At 43.8% G+C, this 20,947-nt stretch overlaps 2 protein-coding genes across 2 annotated transcripts in view; both read left to right on the top strand.

The window, feature by feature from the left end:
• SECISBP2L (SECIS binding protein 2 like) overlaps window positions 1-10,204 on the top strand; it is a 28,611-nt gene extending 18,407 nt beyond the window's left edge. The window contains exons 12-18 of the mRNA XM_069867169.1: window positions 369-538; window positions 1,730-1,862; window positions 3,368-3,530; window positions 4,171-4,391; window positions 5,005-5,159; window positions 5,774-5,993; window positions 6,948-10,204. Of these exons, the coding sequence (XP_069723270.1) occupies window positions 369-538; window positions 1,730-1,862; window positions 3,368-3,530; window positions 4,171-4,391; window positions 5,005-5,159; window positions 5,774-5,993; window positions 6,948-7,621 (1,736 nt within the window). The 3' untranslated portion in view covers window positions 7,622-10,204. The remainder of the gene's footprint in view (window positions 1-368; window positions 539-1,729; window positions 1,863-3,367; window positions 3,531-4,170; window positions 4,392-5,004; window positions 5,160-5,773; window positions 5,994-6,947) is intronic.
• Window positions 10,205-17,689: 7,485 nt separating this feature from the next.
• The window catches only part of SHC4 (SHC adaptor protein 4), a 28,617-nt gene continuing 25,359 nt past the window's right edge, over window positions 17,690-20,947 (top strand). The window contains exon 1 of the mRNA XM_069866795.1: window positions 17,690-18,286. Within this exon, the coding sequence (XP_069722896.1) occupies window positions 17,717-18,286 (570 nt within the window). The 5' untranslated portion in view covers window positions 17,690-17,716. The remainder of the gene's footprint in view (window positions 18,287-20,947) is intronic.

The following is a 20,947-nucleotide window of genomic DNA, read 5'->3' as shown; positions in this document are numbered from 1 at the left end:
CTGCGCTCTCCTCTGTTTTGTCCTGTCAACCAATCAAGTCTTGGACAACTAAGAATCAATGTTGGGATAAATATTTGCAGCTTATCTTACTAACAAAGCTACCTGTAGTCATTTGAGAGATCCCTTACCAGTATTAAATTAATCCCTTTCCTGAAATCCATAGCTTTGTAAAACATGAGGCTAAGTTGCAGAAAGCTTAAAACCATCTGGGAGCGACAATGTCTGACGTAATTTTCCTGTCATTATGAACTGCATTTTTCCAAGGAAGGAAAATGTATTTTGAGAACTCATCAGTGGAAATTCTGAAAGTGGTGTTGAAATGAAGCTGACATGTCTTTTGGGAAAGCTAATATCTTTCTTCTATTTAGTTGGCAGTGCCGCTCCCTTTCATACCAAAGAATCTGTCAACAGAAAGTCCTTAACAAAAGGACAGCCATCTATGGGTTGCCTTAATCCTTTGGATTCGACTGCCCCAAAAGTGAAAAGAGGAAAAGAAAGAGAGATTGCAAAACTGAAACGCCCTACAGCACTTAAAAAGGTAAATGTGTCAACCCTGGAGTGTCTTGATCTGCAATTGTATTTCGAAAATAGAAATTGCTATTTTCCTACTCGAGAACTGCTGACCATGAAGGTAGTGGAAGGGAGTCCTGGACTTCTTCCTCTGGCTCCTGCTACGCTGATGTCCTGTCCCTTGGATCTAGGCATGTAACTTCCCCACCCCTGTAATTTGTGGAGGGTGGTACAAGTCTATTTCAATACAGATTGCAAGAATTTTTTTAGCTATAAGCACTAGAACATATGGGCAAACTCGCTTAGTTTTTTCCATGTTGTTGAATCCTAGTTTGTAATGCAGTGTAGGATGCTAACCTTGAATTTTCCTACTCTTTTTTGAGATAGATATAGAACTTGAAGTAAATCCACAAATTTTGAGTAAGTTAAGAAAGAATAGTATAAATACAATAAAGTATAAATAAATATGTAGTATATACCTAATAAAGTAGGTATCTATATACATGCATGCATAAAGTAGGTTTATACAGAGGATACAGTATGTATGGAAATCAGGAGGTAAAATACAAAAAACCATAGCTTTAAAAAAGAAAGTGTTTGAATCGGATGAAGCTGTGTTTGTACACAGTTTAGCTTTGGCCAAGTTGTCATCCCCCAGACCCCTAGCAAGCTTTTTTTCACTGTGATCTGCTTGAGTTGGAGAGATTCATAGCTGCCTGTTCAAAAAAGTCTTCTGAACTCCCTGTGGTCAAGGCCTTTATGTTGTTATTACTCGTCATAGCAATACCAGTATATTCATGGCTACTTATTTTTGCACTTCCCTCTGTAAAAGAAGGGTTTCTGTGTATTGTGGTGCATCAGAAAGGTGACTGGTATTCTTGCATAAGGTGTTTTTACAGGGATGGGGATAAGGAGTTGTTAATTAGTGAGTGTTACATATTGGAAAGAAGCTGTCATAGTACTTAATTCTTAAACTGTCAACTGTTCTACTATTTTTGTAAAAGTAAGAGTACGAAGCATGCCATCTGTACAATGACAGAATGAAGTACAGGTTGTGGTCAAAGAGGAAACAATTTCAGGGCTTTCTATCCTGGACCAAGTAGGAAGGTTCACAACAACTTGGTTAATGTTAGTTTGTATTGTGTTCAGTCAAATGAATGCTTTTCTTTAGAAGTATCTCTCATTTTCAGATGCTGATAGCTGTTGTTTTTGATCCTAGGTTATTTTGAAAGAGAGGGAAGAAAAGAAAGGTCGTTTATCAGCTGACCATAGCCTTTTGGGATCTGATGATCAGAAAGAAGTTCATATAAACTTGACTGCTGATCAATCTCAGGAGCTGGCCTCTCAGGAAGGTTGGTCTCTCTCTAGTCCCTTTTCCTTCTCCCCTTATCTGCTTACTTTAATGTTGCCCGTCTTGTTTTATGCCACGCAAGTTATTGATGTTATCTTTTAACTTTTACTTGGAATACTAGAATTTAGACCCCTCCTTTTCTAAAATGCCTTTCCATCAGTTGTGGAAGGCTCAGTGCAGTATGGGTTCCAAGTCCATAACCTCCATGCAGCCTTTTAGCTCATTTCTCTTGAGTGGATGTTACCAGGACGTGTCAGAGTTGATAGCATTTTTGATAAGCAGACAAAGTGACCTGGTTTTGGTAATGCTATGTTGTTCCCAATGCTTTTTAATGATGAACAAACTGAAAGTTATCTGAAAAGATGCAATCTGTAAATTAAGGCTTTCAGGTTTGTCATACACCTGTCAATCAGCTGCAGTGTCTGGACTGTCAATGAGCAGCAACAGCTCTGAGCAACTGGGAAATGCCAAAGTTTTTTGACGTGTTTTAGTGGGGTGGTGGGGGATCTGTGTGTCTTATCAAGATTCTAGATGTACTGCTTTAGAACTTAACTGCCTGCTTGGCTTCACCTGGCTAAAAATAAGTGTTTATATCTTGAATATCCAAGGAATAAATTAGTTAAATATTCTGTTGTCATGGCTTAGCCCCAGCCCAGCTTGATTGGCAGCCGCAACATGAGCAAAAGGGCTCCCTATGCCCTCCTCTCAGGGAAAGGGAAAAGAGAGCAGTCTTGCAAGTTGAAAACTAAAACAGCTTTAGTGAAATAGTAAAATATAATATTGTGTATTTTCAAGGGAAGAGGAAGTAGAGAGAACGACCCTTGCAATTCCTCAGTTTTAAACAGGCTATTATGTATATATAATGGAATACTGTGGTCAATTTGGGGTCATCTGCCTTGTCTGCCCCTTCCTGCAGGTGCGACCCTTTTTATCTCTAGCAACACTCCACCAGCTGGAGAACGACCTTGGTTTCTGTAGGAATAAGTATAATCAATGGCCTATCTGGATCCCAGTGCCCGCTTGGGATGTTAGGAGTTATCACTTCTAGAGAAAAACACTGTCTGAAAAACGTGCAGTGAACTTTCAGAAAGTAGTTACTCAGATGAGTTTTAGCTGTTAGAAAACTGATTCTACTTTAGCTCAAACCAGAAAGTGTACACGCACGCACACACACATATATATATAAAAAGAGTAAAGAATTACTGGAAGTAATTGTAGCATTTAGGCAGCATTTATTTTCCCTTCTGTTCTGTCCCTTTCCCAAACTAAGCTTTGGATGTTATTTAATGAGCATTCAAATACTGCATATTTGCCCAACCCATGCAGAGTGGGTATATGCTGTTTCCTCTTTTTCTTTGTTTCTACCCCTCCAGGGAAAAATACTGTTTAACAATTCCAGAAAGTAATTTCTTTTGCTTTCAGAAAAAGCAAAGGAGAGATGCGTAAGAAGTGTTTCTCTTAAGGGAAAATCTTTGCATTTTATAATGTTTCAAAATTGTCTTTCAGAAACTGGACTGAGTATGCCCAGTGATACTTCCCTTTCACCAGCAAGTCAGAATTCTCCGTACTGCATGACGCCAGTGTCACAAGGGTCACCTGCTAGTTCTGGAATAGGCAGTCCGATGGCATCTTCTGCAATAACCAAAATTCACAGCAAGAGATTCAGAGAGTAAGAGTTCTGCATTATTAATGCAAATTCAAGGCTTACACTTCAGTCAACCCTGTCTTTTACTGTTGGTAGACTTAGGAGGAGCTTACCAAACATAAGCTACCCTTTCACCAATAGAAGTTGCTGCAAGTATTTGCTTTTTTGCCACAGATGGATTGCTGTTTATCTATTTATATGTATATACGCAAATGTGTATATACTCTGGATTTTGTCTAGTTGCTGCAACAAATAAGCTAGATGGAAGTATCCTCTAAAAAAGTATTTTAAAGGAGGGCTACGTATGCTTTGGGTGGGAAGGGAAGAATACTTTAAAATGCTGGAAGTACTGTGTTAATCTTGATACATAACTTTTATTGACCTATTTTTATGGAGCACCAAATGAACGGTTGCTTGGGGCATTTATTGGAGGGTTTTTTTTCTTTTTTTTTAAATATTTTTGAGGTAAGGAATGTTACTGGAAATCTAAATGTCTTCAACATGTATTTTTAACTTGGAGTATATAGGCTAATTTCTAAACCCTTTTAGTAATTTTAACAATTCAACGACTTTTCTGAGGAAACAAAACAGTATTTGGTAAAAAAGGAGGTTCAATGAAATAATGTTATGTACTATGTTAAAATTTGGGTTTTCTAATTGACAGATATTGCAACCAAGTTCTAAGTAAAGAAATAGATGAGTGTGTGACACTCTTACTGCAAGAGCTTGTCAGCTTCCAGGAACGGATTTATCAAAAGGATCCCATGAGAGCTAAAGCAAAGAGAAGGCTTGTTATGGGGTTGCGAGAGGTTACTAAGCATATGAAACTCAACAAGATCAAGTGTGTCATCATATCTCCCAACTGTGAAAAAATCCAGTCAAAAGGTACAAATGGTAAAACAAGTGGTGTACAGTTTTCTTGTGTTGATTAAAAGTGCTGATTAGCAAGCGTAGAAGCATTTTTAAGTTACTGTGCATGGTATAACAGTTCCAGAGTGAATTGTGCAATTGACACTCCATGTTCATTCTCTTCTACTCTGTTCTGGAAGAAACTTACTCATGGGGGGTGAATAACATAAAGAATAATAATAGATATTATAGTATGTGCAATAGACTTCAGCTTTATTCTATTCAGCCTTTGATACACCTGGAGTCCTGAGCTCTGGGTACTCTTAAGGAGGATTCCCTAAGAGGAATATGAGTGGGCTAGTTGGCCAAACAATGCATTTTGCCACAACCAGAAATGGCTTCCTGAGATATGAGAAGAGCAAAGCTCTGCTCAGTAGCTAGTGAAATTCTGGTTTAATGTGTGTGAAGGACTAATAGAGAATACAAAACGCTGCCTTGATCTATACTCACTCACTGTATTTGAAATGTGGAGCTTGTTATCCTGTAGAACATAGTAGCTGGTGCTTGTATGTATTGAAGTTTCACTAACTGAAAGCAATACTATGACTTGTAACTGAGTAGATGTGTATTTAAAACTGTTTTCTTCAAGGTGGGCTAGATGAGGCTCTATATAACGTGATAGCCATGGCACGGGAACAAGAAATTCCTTTTGTTTTTGCTCTTGGACGTAAAGCTCTTGGCCGCTGTGTGAATAAGCTGGTTCCTGTTAGTGTAGTGGGTATCTTCAACTACTCGGGTGCTGAGGTGAGTAATTCCATTCACCTAAATGTCTGGAGTAAACACTTTGCGGTTAAGAATTGTTTTGGCACAGAGAGCATCTATGTTAGGGTATGGTTTTCTTTGAAATTCAGTATTTAAAGAACTGAGAGACTGTGGTGAAACACTTCGGTCACATCTCTGTGGCTTTCAAATAGACTAAAATGCCATCTGAAATTCTCTGGGAGGCTGAAGACTGTAGGGAAAACAGTATCTTTAAGTACAACTCCTCAAAGCTGCATAAACAGAATGGTGTTTTATTTAATACAGAGAACTAATTTTTGATTGAAGTAGAAGTATTTGGCATTAATGAGTTTAAGGCTCACTATGTAGGATGAAAAGTAGACACATTTTTAAAGCGTGTCTGCTAACTTCTGCCAAAATACTCCAAGGTGAGTGAAATTTTGGGAAGGCCAATTTCCCAGGGAGGAAGTAGCAGGCATAGAAGTATCAGCATGCCTTAAATGCCTTATGGTTGGACTCGATGATCCGGTGGGTCTCTTCCAACCTGGTTATTCTATGATTCTTTGATTAAAAGGTGTAACTGAAAGTGAAAATTACTAGTAAGAACTACTGATTGTAAAAACTACCTTCATACTTAGGACCTATTTAATAAGCTGGTGTCACTGACTGAAGAGGCCAGAAAAGCCTACAGAGATATGGTTGCTGCAATGGAACAGGAACAGGCAGAAGAAGCCTTGAAGAACGTCAAGAAAGCCCCCCATCATATGGGTCATTCTCGTAACCCCTCTGCAGCAAGTGCTATCTCCTTCTGTAGTGTTATTTCCGAACCCATATCTGAAGTGAATGAGAAAGAATATGGTAAGCATGTTAAAACTTATTTTCATGACTAGAAGCTGGAGTTCTTCAAATGCTGCTTATTGCACAACGTAGCTAAAAGTAGTAATTTCTTCATAATTTACAGTATTCTATAATTTTCAGGGGTAAGAAAAATTAGTCTTAAGTTATTTAAGGCTTTTTTTAAAGATACTTTTCTTTCCTGAATTACATAGAAAATAATTTTAATTTCTAATTCTCTAGAGCGTTAGTTACGTAACTTGTATCAGCAGAGGTGGCTTTTCCAGTTAGGTTGAGCTGGTAGTAAACCCAATTGGTCATATGATTGAGGAAGAACGAAGGACAGTGGGTAGGAACTAAATGATTGAGGTCTCTGACAATAGGACGTGTAGCTTAAATTTTGAAACTTGAGGTGGCACTGAATTATTATAGAATGAGGAATAAAAGGGCAAATTTATCTGGTTGCTTAAGCCCAGATAACAGAGGAGATAAGAGGGAGAATGCTTGTTTGAAGTCAAAAGACTACTTGTTTTTTTTATTATGGTGAATTAGAAAAGGTATTATTTTTGTTTTAGTCAGTTCTTTTTGTAGTGTCTCAAACATTTCATTTGTTAAGAGTTTCTCAAAAAACCCTTGAACATATGACATAATACAGTGGCAGTTTTCTGCTTTTGATTTATACTTGAGAGTAATTTCTTTGACTATGCTCTGTTATGTTTGGTGCTTCCACAGTTTACACAGGAAACTAAGTGCACAGACTTTAAACTGTCAGGCTCAGGATAATGTAAAAACTCAGTTATTCATGGCTTTGTTGTCTGTCCATTTCCTCTCTTCTCCCTTTTTCTAATTGGAATTTTTCTAGCAAGCATAATATCAAAATTATTAGTTTCTATATGTATTTAAACAGATCTGGGATGTCCAGAAGTGTTGTTATATAGAAAGAGTGTAGTATGTTCTCCTTCTTTTTGAAACTTACAGAAACAAACTGGAGAAATATGGTGGAAACATCCGATGGGTTAGAAACCTCTGAAAATGAGAGAGAATCTTCATGCAAAACTGCCGCACCAGAAAAAGCTGGTAATGGTCAAAGTGAAAAAGCCACTCTTAATAAACAACCACTTCTGGCTACGACTGGCACTACCTCAGCAACAAATCATGGAAAATCCACCCCAGGTGACAAAGATGAGGTGAAACCAGATGACAATCTGGAGTGGGCCTCACAGCAGAGTACAGAGACAGGATCACTGGATGGCAGCTGCCGAGACCTTTTGAATTCCTCCATGACTAGCACCACCAGTACTCTTGTACCAGGAATGCTAGAAGAGGAGGAGGAGGACGAAGACGAAGAGGAGGAGGATTATGCCCATGAACCAATTTCTGTAGAGGTTCAGCTTAACAGCAGAATTGAATCTTGGGTTTCAGAGACCCAGAGAACTATGGAAACTCTTCAGCTCGGGAAGACCCTTAGTGGTGCCGAAGAAGACAATGCAGAACCAAGTGAAGAGGAGGAAATAGAGACTTCGGAGCAGGCTGATCCGGTCACTGATGGTGAGGAATGGACAAATGATAAGCATGCAAGTAACACTCAACATAAACCCGTCATCTGCAGTTCTTTGAATAAAGAACACACAGATTCTATCTACATGCCGTAAAAATAAGCAGGAACTCAGGAACTTTTTAGAAATTATATTAAAACTAACTGTTGAAAAGGTTGCAGCCATTATTTCATATGCTTCATCTCAGCATTTTGCACTGTTAAACATTTAATATGTGTATTTAATTCACAACAATATTTTTGTAGCTGTCTTGTTCTTTGTTTGATTTAAAAACTAACTTAGCTTTTAATCAGTGTCTATTTCCCAGAACAGAAACTGTGTGGAAAATCTGACAGTGTAAGTATTCATTTAGCCTTTTGTAAAAGGAAGCATCTTGTAACTGACCAGCAAAATTCTTTTAATGTGTGACTATTTTGCTCGTTTTCAAACAGATCACCTGTGTTAAGGCTGACAAATTATCAACACTTTCAGTTGGTGTTTTGGTGTTATGTCAGGCACGTCAGTGTATTTGGCTGTGATTCTTCTAGTTCCATCTAGAAATAGAAGTAAAATTTTGGTTCTCTTCCACAAAAAGCTACAAAACCCCATTTGCAGTCTTAATGAAAAGTAAATAGTAGAGAAATCTGTGTTTCTTGCGCAAAGGTAAACGCAGCTTTTTAGTAGATCTTAGTGAATGCATTGTTAAAAAGCTGCTGATAGTTGAGATGGTTATGATATTAAGCTATAACAACTTTCATTCCAGAAGACCTTTAAACCAGAGGGAAATAATTAACAATATAATTTTGGGCGTGTCTTTTTACAAGGTGGAAATATCACATAAAAAAATGGGAAAGAAAACAAGAATTCCCCATATTCTCCACAGTTGCTGTCTGCCCAAACCACATTAAATGAATCACTAACCGTGATCCCTCTCCCTGCTCTTGGTAACCTGATGACTTCTTCTTTCTTGTCACTTACCTCAGGAATGCTGCTTTGCATATTGTAATCTACATAACAATGCAAAGAGCAAGAATAATTGCTTAACAGCAAATGTGGATGACGTAGTGGTTCAGCATATCTATGTGCTTTGATCCTGGCCACCCTCATGCTGAGTTCAGGATGTAGCCTAACAATTCCTGCTCAAAAAGTGACCTCTTTCTGTCGATCCTCACAGTTGTAGCAGCATTTAGGAGCTGACCCCTAGAGTTGATAAGGAAGTAGTTATTCCAGGAAAAGGGAAGTGCCCTGTAGTGTGGGGAAGTATTTGAGTGGTTCAGAGGTAAAAGAAACAAAAATATGCCTTTCCTGAATACATGTTGCTAGAGAATTGTTCTGTGTTTTCTTCTGAATATTGAAACAAAGTCCATTAACTGATGATGAATTCATTTCGGATTGAAGATGGAGTATGTGTCTAAACGTTGCATCTAAGGAGTCCATTTTCCATCTTTGCCCTTTTGCAAGGGATGTACTCAAACTGCCAGCAGCAGGAGCTTCACTACAAAGAGTAGCCAAAGAATAACTCACATGAGTAACACTTTTACAGTTAACATGTTTCTTTTAATTCTGCTTGATTTTTCTTGACCACTTTTATCAAAACACTGAAAAACACGAGAAACTGATAGCCTAGGTATTCAGTTCACCACGTATTGATATGGGACCAACACTTCTAGCACTAGGGACGCTGGCATTTTAAGTTGCACTGGGAAAATATGACTCCAGATTTAAAAGACATCTACCCCTGGGTTTTCTTAGATGCTAATGAGAATAATAGAAACTGTGTATTATGTAAATAACGCTTTGATAGATGTAGGCATAGCAAATGCTATGTAGATAAGCAGTATAGAGAGCTGCTAGGACAACTGGCTGTTCTGTCACGTTCTTAGTTCCTTAATGTAATCTTCCTAGATGTTAGAACAGGCATTTTGTAGGAAAACAAAGACTAAGAATGATGCCTCCTGAATGTTAAAACTTTTTACGTATGGCAGATTTCTACTGTCTCTTTTGAAAGAGTGTTTGCTTTAGGAAATGATAGGTGTTTGAACTGCTGACAAGCAAAACTTGCCCTTGGATGTGTAAGCACGTCTCCACGCCAGCTGAGATCAGTGTGTACACTGAGGGCAAAGCTTCACCAGAACATCAAAAAAACAAGGTGTTTGTAGTTCTTCCTTTTGCTTTTTCAGTGCCGGTGATTCAAATAACTTTTGATCTTGAAGTATTAACATCAAAGGCGCATCTTTTTATATGTCTTTTCTGAACTCTGACTGTCATTTTAAAGTTTTCTGACATTTATATCAAAAGTCTTGTAATATTAAGCCCACTATTTAACTGCAATTTTGCTACAGGTTTAATAGAATTCTTGAAGGTGATACAGCACTTCTAATATCTCTCAATTTGCCAGCAAATGAGGAACTAGTCTCTTTTTAAAACGTGGCAGATCACCCTTAGAGGAGCAAACTGAAACCGAGCAAAGGAAAGTGATTTCAGTGCTTCCTTTTTGATAAGCTGGGAATGAGCAATAATTGTGAGAATGAAATTGAATTGCAGTTCTCCTGGGAGTGAGCCATTTGCATCTAAAGTTAGGGACGTTCCTTGCCACTTAGAGCACTTGAGGAGAGTATTTCACTGTGGTAATTTTGATTCTATTATCACCAGAATTTAAAAGGAAAGCATACAAATGTTTTACAATACCGTGATTTTTTTTTTAAACAAGTAGCTGTATTTCTATTGCGGTATAAAAGTATGCAGTTTGTTATTCAGGTTATTACTGTCCCCAAGAAAAGATGTTTCTGTAGTTATAGGTATATAGATATTTTTGTTGTGGAAATTATTATTCAGAAAACTCTACTTTTCTTAAGACATTCTTTATAGAAATGATTTCACCACTTAATTTATCTGGTAAAATAAAGCATAACGTATCTGTGGTAGGGGTAGGGATCTTTAAAAGTGATAGCGGTGGCTATGTATACAACCTATTTATATAAATACTTTAAGTGTCTGTCAAAATAATAACAAAATGTGGATTGCAGATACGTAAAACTGAAGAACTTTTGTCCTTAGCTGGACCAAGTGAAAATGTCTGAGTGAGGTTAAGGACCTGGTCCTGCAAACACACGCTCAGAAGCGTTAGTTCCACTGGCTTCAGTTGGTGGCCTGTTTATCAGCTTAAGTTGTGTGCAGGTAGTTGTAGGATTGGAGCTAAACAGTGGCAGAGGGTACTGACCTGTGTTTTAAAAATTCATTATAGAAATGTTCAGTAATGCACTTGTTGGTGTTCTTCTGGTAAAGGTAAGAGGTGTCTTTATGCTCTTTTGGGTGGGTGGGAGCTTACACAATGTGGGGTTCTGTCCGGTTCTTTAACACAAGCTTAAATTTTAATGATGTTACTTTAAATACGTATGTAAAAAAGTATTATTGTTTGAAAAGCTGCTGTTTGCTGAAACTGTCATTAAGTATTTCCTGTGAAGTTGTGCCAACTAATGAAACTATTGAGTCGATTCTGACGTTTGCCGTTTAAAAATAAGGTGTGACAATTTGTTAAGGAAACAAAACCAGCCAAAACAAGTCATAGAAACAGTTCATGTGGGGTTTCTACCCACCCTGCCACACACACAGAAATGTGAGAATGTCTAACCTGAAACTTCCATGCCAGTGAATGGTAACACTGAAAGTAGAAACCCAGTTGGCACAGCCCACCTTCTAAATGTTCATAAATAGTTCATATATTTTACTTTTAAATAGATTCTAATAAGGAAAGCTGTTTAATCTTTAATATCTTAAAATTTATAGTAACACTTAGGTTAAAGCAGTAGAAAAATCATCATGAAATACAATATGAAGGGGTTTGTTCTGTTTCTTTTTTGCTGTATGAAGGATAATTGTTCTGTCTACCGTACTTTTTGGAGTAATAACAGCTTTTTTGCACTATGTAAATACTAGTGGGAATTATTCCATAACTAATAAAAAATATTGTAGAAATTTATGGCTTTAGGACCACGATATTTTTCATTTGCAACTACTTTATCCTGAGTCTGTGTTTGCAAATGCTGCCCTGGCACCACGGGAGATGGAGGGCTGCATCACACCGTGCTTGGCCACAGAGTGGAGAAGCCACGTGGTAGCTCCTCACCTCTGGCTGGTGGCACCCTGGGTCCCAGCTCAGGGATCGCAGCAGCACAGGGAGCTGGACCCCTCTGGGCACCCAGCCTGAAGGAATGGTCACTGGCAGAAAGGCTGAAGAGCAAAATGGGAATAGGTGAGGATTTTTCACATAGTGCAGACTATGTGGACTCCGCATAGTCTATGTGACTCTATGGACTGGACTCCAGTGGATTGTGGACTCCATAATCTCATTGACCAGAAAAATAGACATTACCATTTTTCAGAGACCATTGGGCTGAACTAGGTCCAGAATATTGAGGTAGAAATCACATGTTATTAAGAATAAATGAGTAAGAATAACCACAGATGCCTCCAAAACCGAGGATTTCTTGCATGCTGCTAATGTGTTAGAATTTAAGTTGACCTGCATTTATTGTTATACTGGTGCATGAAGTCACCTTTTGAAAATAACACAAAATTCTCAGTGTGTTGTCCCCTGTTCTCCAGTGACTCACTGGTAACTGCTCACGCTTCCGTGTATCTAGTAGCAGTGTCATTAACTGGTTTTGCAACGCCCACGTGTAAGAATATTTGTAGCAATTCCAAAAGGACACAGGTTCATCCTGTAATTTTGCCTTTTCTATTTACGTGCTTTAACTTCATGTTTCAACTCTGTTATTGCAGTTGTCTTCTGCTGACAGTGCTTCTGTTCTAAACCTTACCTTGTAGGTGCCATCACTTGCTGTCAAAATTTCTCCTCACGTCTGGGTTTTGCCTGCATCTGCTCAACCTGATAGGAATTTTGGCAAGTACAAAAATAAAGTAGGTGGCACCACGTGATTTGCACTGTGGAAGTGACAAGAAAATTCATTACCGCACAGCTTTACAAACTGATTTTTCCTATTTCTTCACCACTTTAAAAATGCTAACCGCTTCGTAGTTCCCTCGAGGAAAGTTCCTTGCCTCTATTGAGAATTTTAATAACTCTATAGGTGGCACTTGGTTCGCGTTGCTGCAAACACAGAAGAAACATTAGAATAAAATTTTCTGCTGTTGTTTCATTAAAGTTCCTACAAGCAGCCTGAGCACCATCTGCTCCCCGCGAGCAGCCCCAGCTCTTAAATACCAAGTTTCTAGTGACAGGGCTGGGAGCTTGGGAATCTGCATGTCCATAATGTGTGGGAAGATCCCACTCAGTCCAGTTGTGCTATTTATGCAACAGAGTTTGCTCTTCGGATTCGCTTTGGCTTTTAGGATCCCTGGGTACAAAAAGTGGGGGCAGTAATATATTTTCTTTCAAATGTTTTTGTTCCATACTGCTTAAAAAAACCCCACAACAAACCCTTAAGGAGATGCAGCTGAAGCTTGTTTTAATTTTTGGGGTCTTTTATGAGTTAGCAAACAGTACAAAATGCAGGGAAACCTAAGCTGGAATGTGCTTTTTGGCAACAGCTATGGGCCTCCACTATGCTCGTAGCTGCTAAATCACAGTTTTCCACTGGTGCTTTGAGGAGCTTTTGCAAGGCGGATGTGTGTGGGTGTCCATCTGGACGCTATCTTGAACACCCAGCTATCTGTTGTTTTCCAAGGACAGTACTTTCATGAGTAAAGAGGAATTTAGTAATCGTATACCACTGATAACAGACTCTCTCTTTATATAAAGGGAAATGAGAGAGGGGGGCACAGAGTAAACTGCATTTTCTGCAGTTGGTGTGGCAGCTCTGTTTGTGCTCAGGTTCCTGTGGAGGCTGCAGCAGCACCATGCACGCAGGCAGCAGCTCGGGCCGTGTTTATGGGGAAAGCTGATGTGTGTCCACACCAAATTTAAACCAACTGTGCTTCTGTAAGGCTTTGTATGACACAGTAGGCTTCTCATTTCTTGCGGAGTTGTAAAGCGATGATAAATATCCATGCTCTGAACTTGGTGAAGCTTTTACGTGTTAAAACCAAACACAAACCCTAAAGGGAAGTTATTTAGAGCACTGAAGCTTCATGAAACTTTTCAAGGGAAGGGTATCTTCAGATTGGCTCTTCCCTGAGAGTGTTGTTCCAAACTCCTGGGGATTTTCCAGCTGAAGTTGAGAAGATAAGCACCCCTTCTGCCATTGACTGTCTTGAGGAGGAGGTGAGCACTGAAGAGGTGAGGATGTCTGGCAAAACAGCTGTGGGTAGCAACAACTGTAAGAAGCTCTTGCAAAACATTCCTTGGGGAGGAGTGTCCATCATAGAGGAAGAGAGCAAATTAATGAAAATAAAGCAATCAGAAGTGTCCTGATATCACAGTTCCCTTTCTGATTTACTACAGCCAAGTTAAAGGCAACCATGCAAGTTTGGAAGTGGGAGATGCTGAGTGAGGGTATGTCCTTTGGTGTTTCTGAAGCTGAGGAGCCGCTGGGAGTAGTTCAGCTGTGTCACAGGCTTTCTTCTTTCCACTGATGTGCTAGTAGATTGCTCTACAAAAAGTACAGCTTTCAGCTGAACTGCAGGAAGGATGTTCCCTGCCTGCTACGATGTGGATGCCAAGCCCTGTGCTACTACTGCAGCAAGACTGCTTCCAGCTTCTATCCGAGCTGACTGTAGTTCTGCGGTGCTGTTGCAGGAAATTATTTCATGGGTAAGTCTGCGGAGAGGAAGCTTCGGCTACTCTGGGTGAAATTTGCCCTTGTATCTCCCCTGCTGCAGGGCTGCGCTTACAGCCAGAGCCAGGCACTAGATGCTTGATCTGCTATTGCTTTCAGGATTTTGTGGGACAACAAACATGATGCTGGGTTTTGCTCACAGCCATTTGTTCTCTGTGCAAGAAGTTCTGAAGCAGGCCAATAAGTGCTACTGAAGGTATCTTTGAGCTCTTGGGGTGCAGATCTCCTTCCAGAAAGCAGTGGTGTTAGGGCAGCATGTTGTTTCCTGATGCCTTGCAGTGGCTCTGACTGTAGTTCTGATGTGTTTAGTATGTCCTTGTCAAGCCTGCAGAGGCTGGCATCTTCCTCCTCACAGAAGGGGGAAGGCTGTGGCCCAGGTTCCCCACACTCTGCTCTCCTTATCTGTTCAGCTCTCACCTCATCGCCAGTGCTGTCGACAGCCTGAGGCACGGGGGGGGGGTGTTATCTTTGCATTCCCTTGGCCCAAGCAGAGCAGCCCTGCCTTCTGCTGTCTTATCCAAATTCTGTTATCTTATCCCACAGCGGTCTTGCTGTCTTCTAGCTGTGGTTTTGGACAATGTGACGTTGCTGTGAGTCGTTAAATTGGGCTGAGTGAAACAGTGTCATTCCCAAGAAGGAAAATTGCAACTTGTCTGTAAATTTTCCCCTCGTTTTCTGGGATTAGCGCTGTTGGATCCTTCAGAGCTAGAACAGGAGAACAGCAATGACAGTCTAATCCCTGAGGTTTTTATCCAGGGACATGGCAGTGGCTGTGCCTCTGTCTTCCTCAAACATATTAGCTCTCAGCTCTGCATCCTCAGCCCCTGCAAAACCCCTCTGACTCTCCTAAAAAGCAAGAGGTGGGCTGCAGTTGCTGAATACGCCTTGTTTTGACTCATTCAGAACAAGAAGGTATCTGTAGGAGGTAAAACAGTGAATCAATCCATAGGAAAACACATTTCTCGATTGAAATGGAACAGTGGCTGTGCAGGACTTTTGCTAGTGCCAATAAGTGTGCTCCAGGGCTTCCCAAAGGCCCCTGCCACCCCCTTGCTGGTTATGGGTTTTTCCTGCTGTTCTGTAACACTTTGCTGATTTCTGCCAGTGTCAGCCAGGCGTGTCAAGGAGGAAGGAGGGCGGACCAGCTCGGTGCACCTTAGCATGAATTAATTCTGCTGTTGCTATTTATACAGGGGGGGAAAAAAATCCCCCATTTACTCTGAATTCAAACGGAAACACTGAGCGCTGTCATGCCAGATGCAAGAAGTGCGGAACAGCTTCCTCTGGGCTCCTGCAAGAGTGCAGCTGTGTGTCAGGTGTGCTCTGGGGGTGGGTGACAGCTTCTCCCCACACTCCACGCACCCTCCCGGCGCGAGACTGTTGAGCTGGTTGCTCTCTTCCTCAACTGGCTCCCAATTTGCCTCGAGCTCTCCCGTTGCTAGCGAGCACCTTGTGTGTATGTCCTGGCATCTGCCTCCCGTGGCCCCCACGCTGTGAGCAGCCTGCTGGAGCAGTGATCCCACACCCCCCAATCCCAGAATAGTTTGTTTTTCACTCATCACCCAAGAGCTGGTTTCTCCAGCCCCGCGTGGCAGCAACACCTGCTGTCCTGGGGCCAAAGCACCACTGCCCTCCCCAGTGCTGGTGAGGGTTTGGGAGAGGATGCTGTTTCCTAGGAAGGTGAGGGAGGTCAGTCCATTAACTGGCGCTTCTTGGCTCACACACCCCAAGTGCAGTTACAGTGTGGGAGGTGAAGAATAGCTGGTGTTTTACAGCAAGTTCCAGAGAAAAACGCAATTGTGACAAGCTCTGTTTTCAGCAGTGAGCAAGAACGACAAGCTCGAGAGCAGAACACAGCAAAGAGCGGCATTGTCCAAGGAATATTAGCCATTGTGGGAAGGGGGAGGAGAGACAAGAAATATGCCATGCCTTTGTAAATTAAAAAGCTTTTTTTCTCAAGGCTAAACTCAAGATTTCTGTTTAGCTACTGGGAAATCGGCCTCTAACCAGCACTGAGAACAAAGCTCCCTTAAGCGCTGCTGAAACTGAGCCTCCAGCCTTGCCTACCACCTAAAAGGAGCCTGTGTTTCTTGCTCACAGCTCGAGTTCCCAGTTGCCCCCGGTGCTCAGGGCCTGGGAAGCTGCCCTAAGCTTGGTGCCCACCCACCACCTGCTGCCCCAGAAAGACACAGGGAAGTTATTTTGCCCCTCTTCCTGCAGCGGCTGATGAGAGGCCCGAGAACCAGCAGGGGCCTGAGGTAGCTCATGGCCATGAACTAGTCTCTACCTGAACCAAGGTGTGGGAAAGCATCCTCATCGCCGAGCTACGCAGCAGCTGAGGAGCTGCTGTAAAGCAGGAAAACCCTTCAGGCTGCCCAAGGCCCATCCAGCCTGGCCTTGAACATCTCCAGGGATGGGGCAGCCACAGCTTCCCTGGGCAACCTGGGCCAGGGCCTCAGCACCCTCATGGGGAAGAAATTCCTCCTTCTGTCTAGTCTAAATCTGCCCCTCTCCAGTTTATACCCGTTGCCACCACAACCCTTTGTGAACAGTCCCTCCCCAGCTCTCCTGCAGCCCCTTCAGGCACTGGCAGGTCACTCTTGTTGAACCTCAGGGAGGTTCACGCAGCTCCTCCAGCTCGAGGGGCGGCCCCATCCCACTCCTGCCGCAACACCCGCCCTCCGTGTCCACTCCTCCCGCAGCAGGTGCGTTTCCCAGGGGGGCTGAGCGGCAGGAGGGCGAGGAGCGAGGCCGGGCCCTGCGGGGACACAGCGTGTGCGGGGGGTTTCATGGCGGCGCCTCGGTTCCCCCTCACGACCCTCCCCGCGGTTCCCGCCCCGCCGCCCGCGCGCGCGAAGGGGGGGGGGTGTCACGTGAGCCGGCGGCGGGCGGCGATTGGCTGCGAGGCGCCCTCTCCCCCCTCCCCCCCCGCCGCCATTCACAGCGCTGCGCGCGCGCGCCCGGCCTCATTCATAAAAAAAAAAAAAAAAAAGAGACCCACTAAAGTTCATTCATAAAAATCCGCGGGGCTGGGGCGCTGCGCAGCGAGAGGCAGCGGGGGCTGGATTGAGGGTTTTCCCAGCTGGAATTCGCGGGGTCGGACGTAAAATACGGGCTGCTCTGCTCCTTGGAAATGGAGAGAGCCGGGCGGCTGGCGGGCTTCGTGCCGGGCTGGAAAAAAAAAAGGGTTTTAAGCTCGTAGGTGCCTGGACCCCGCGGTGAGTGTGGGAGCTCGGGTGCGGGGCTGGAGCTGCGGGAGCTGCCCTGGATGCCGCCTGGATCGCTGCTCGCCGGTTCCCGCCTGTCCGAGCGGGTTTAAGCCTCGTCCGTTGCAAATAAACCTCTCGGGAAGGAACCAGCAGAACTATCCCGTAGGTTTCTGGTTTTAAAATGGTTCAATTTGCTTGCTGACCGTGTCATTTGTCTCCGAGAGCCGATTTATGAGAGAGCGTCCAGTTCCAGGCGTGCCAGGGCTATGAGAGAGCGGAGCCTGCGGAGCCTCGCCGGACGCGTCCTGCATGTCGGGTTGTTCAGCCCCCCAGGGATGCTGCACAGGGCCAAGTACAGCCGCTTCAGGAACGATTCCATCACGTCCTTCGAGGAAGGGGCGCAAAATCCGTCTTTAAACATCAAGGGTTCTCCCTCCTCTTCCCGTGCTTCGACGCCGCCGAATTTGCTGAGGGACGATGCGGCCTTGGGGCCGCAGGACACCTGCAGCAGCCTGTGCGCCCTGATCCCCCGCATGGCCAACATCAAACTTGCCAACCCCTCCAACCTGCCGGGCTTGAAAAGCTTCTGCCTGGGGACCAAAGAGGTGCCGAGGATTAAACTCGCCGAGTGCGTGACCATCCCGAGCAGCCCAACCTCGCCTGAGATCAGCTGCCTCGCAGCCTCTTACCCGCAGCCTGAGCTGGCCAAGCTGGCCCTAACCCCGCTGTGCGCGGAGCCGGGGGCTGAGGAGGCCTCTGCTGTGGGCAGGCACGACAGGAGCCTCGTGCAGAGCACTGAGAGCGTCTGGGAGCCAGGGACAACCTACGGCGTGCGGGTGAGTGCGTCTCACACGGGATCCAGTCTCTGACAAAGCAAATTGCGCAGGTGGATGCAGGGTGACCGCCGCGTTCCCCCTCTTGGAGCCAGTGCCCCAAACCACTGGCTTCTCTCATATAGCTTTCACAGGAAGGGTCATTGGGCACTGGGAGAGGCTGCCCAGGGATGGGGTTGAGTCACCTTCCCTGGAGGTGTTTAAGGGACAGGTGGATGAGGTGCTGAGGGACATGGTTTAGTGTTTGATGGGAATGGTTGGACTCGATGATCCGGTGGGTCTTTTCCAACCTGGTGATTCTATGATTTTATGTTCCCTCCTCCCCTCAGCTGTTTTTCTGGCTTGGCTCATGCTGAGGATGCCAGGAGTATGGTTAAAGCTTCCTGAGCCTGCCCCTCTCTTCCTTCCTACTGGTGGGTGATTTACAGATGCTCTTTTGCTTCTTCAAGTGTTTGCATCAGAGATCCTGGGGAAAACAACGGAACGTGAAGAGATAAGTCTGGAAACCAATAGGTAGAAATGTAACATTAATCAGCTGTAAGGAAGAAACTGAAAAACTTGGGTCCACGAATGCCTATGTACCACACTTGAAACCTGCCTGATTTGTTTTATATTCAGAATCAGTGGTTGTTGACATTGGTGATTGATAGGAACGGTTGGACTCAATGATCCGGTGGGTCTTTTCTAACCTACTGATTCTGTGATATTTCCTGTCTCTTGATGCGTGTAGGGCTGTGGTATCGAACTGAGGGAGTTAAAAAGACCACAGCCGCTCCCAGAGGTAACACAACATCCATTTCCAAAAGACTATCTTTAGGCTTTCTGAGGAGGCCAGCTGAGCTGCATTTCAAACAGGGCTTGGTTTGGCATGAGATGCACGTTGGAGGAAAGGAGGCCCACGAAAACGGCTTCATAGAATCATAGAATCCCAGGTACTGGCTGCGTGCTGGCTTATGTTATCAATGTATTGATCACGGAGGGTGTGGGAGAGCTGCTGGGACCACTGCTGCCTCTCTCCTGTGCCTCGTGCCCTGGGAGGTGAGCGGGCAGGATGCAGCAGCCGCCCTCCTCCTTTGATGCTATAGGGTTGTGTCTGGTTTTCTTGGTATTTTTTGTATTGTGGATGGATTGGTTTGTGTCATATATGAAAAATACTCAGAAAGACTATTCTAAGCTATCTTCTTGAGAAATAACCAGTTTTTTCTGTACACTGTCGTTACCAAGAAAATCAGACACCACTCTATAGCCCGGTGGGTGCAGACCACAGGGAAATGGCAGAGAAAGCAATCTAAACCTGCTTGAGAAATGGCTCATGTAATTACATAATGGCCAGGTGGCCAGGGACTCCTGTGGCTTTTGCAGCCCTTGTGCCTGTCCCTGACATTCAAGGAGCACCTCGGGTGCATCTGTTCCTCCTGGTGGGCTGCGGGCAAGGAGCTGAGAGAGAGAGTGTGTGTGTAAAGCACTCAGTTTGGTGTGCAGGAGGTATCAAAAAGTGCCAGAAGGAGTGAAAAAGCCATAAGCCACGCAAAATTCGTGTCTTGTGATGTTTCACAAGCAGAAAAGCCTAAAGACAGGGGCAAGGTCAAGAAAAATCAATCCTTTTCTAATTGTAGCGGGAGGGCAGGCAAGTTAGAGGGGAGAAGAGCAACGCGGGGAAGTAGCCGTGTTCACCTTCCTCTAAACAAGAATGGGGAGTCTGCCTGAAGTCCAGCAGTGGCAGCACGGCGGGTTTGATGAGATGTTTGATGAGAAACTGGTGAGGGGGCTGGAGAACAGGCCTTATGAGGAGCAGCTGAGAGAGCTGGGGGTGTTTAGCCTGGAGAAGAGGAGGCTGAGGGGAGACCTCATTGCTCTCTACAACTGCCTGAAAGGAGGTTGTGGAGAGGAGGGAGCTGGGCTCTTCTCCCAGGTGGCAGGGGACAGGACGAGAGGGAATGGCCTCAAGCTCCCCCAGGAGAAGTTTAGGCTGGACATTAGGAAAAATTTTTTCACAGGAAGGGTCACTGAGCACTGGAATGGGCTGCCCAGGGAGGGGGTTGAGTCACCTTCCCTGTAGGTGTTTAAGGGACGGGTGGACGAGGTGCTGAGGGACATGGTTTAGTGTTTGATAGGAATGATTGGACTCGATGATCTAATGGGTCTTTTCCAACCTGGTGATTCTGTGATTCTATGATTCTGTGTTGACTGAAAGGCAATAGCATCCCCACACAGCGCTTGCTGCGGTGAGTGGAGCTGCAGGAGACCCTTGGACATTCACTCCGGGTGGAGGGGAGGACACACACTCTTTCATCACACTAATACATGTCCTTTTATGTGTAATACTTTTCTTTAAATCCTAGTGTTAACATGAGCAGTTGACACTTTGACATCAGCAAGTGGCTAAACTAGATGAATGAGTACGTAAGGTGTGACTTGCTGTGACAGTGCAAGGGTCACTACAGCTCCAGGTGCTGCGTTTTCCAGAAAAGAGCTGTGCAGGGTCTTAGGCTGGTACTGAAAAAAACACTAGTGGGGTTTTTTTTTGTGTTTAATAGTCATTTTTCTTCCATGAAGGAGTCCAGTCTGTTTTCCAGCGTGTTCTCCCTGGGTTTTGTGCTCCCTGGCAGGTGTTCTGGGGGGACTCATGCCTGCGGTGGGGCATGGGCTGCCTTTGCCTCTCTG

This window comes from Phaenicophaeus curvirostris, chromosome 12 (genome assembly GCF_032191515.1).
Source record: "Phaenicophaeus curvirostris isolate KB17595 chromosome 12, BPBGC_Pcur_1.0, whole genome shotgun sequence".
Classification (NCBI taxonomy): domain Eukaryota; kingdom Metazoa; phylum Chordata; class Aves; order Cuculiformes; family Cuculidae; genus Phaenicophaeus; species Phaenicophaeus curvirostris.
Note: the sequence above shows the minus strand (reverse complement) of the source record. Positions and strands in the feature narration are given on the sequence as shown.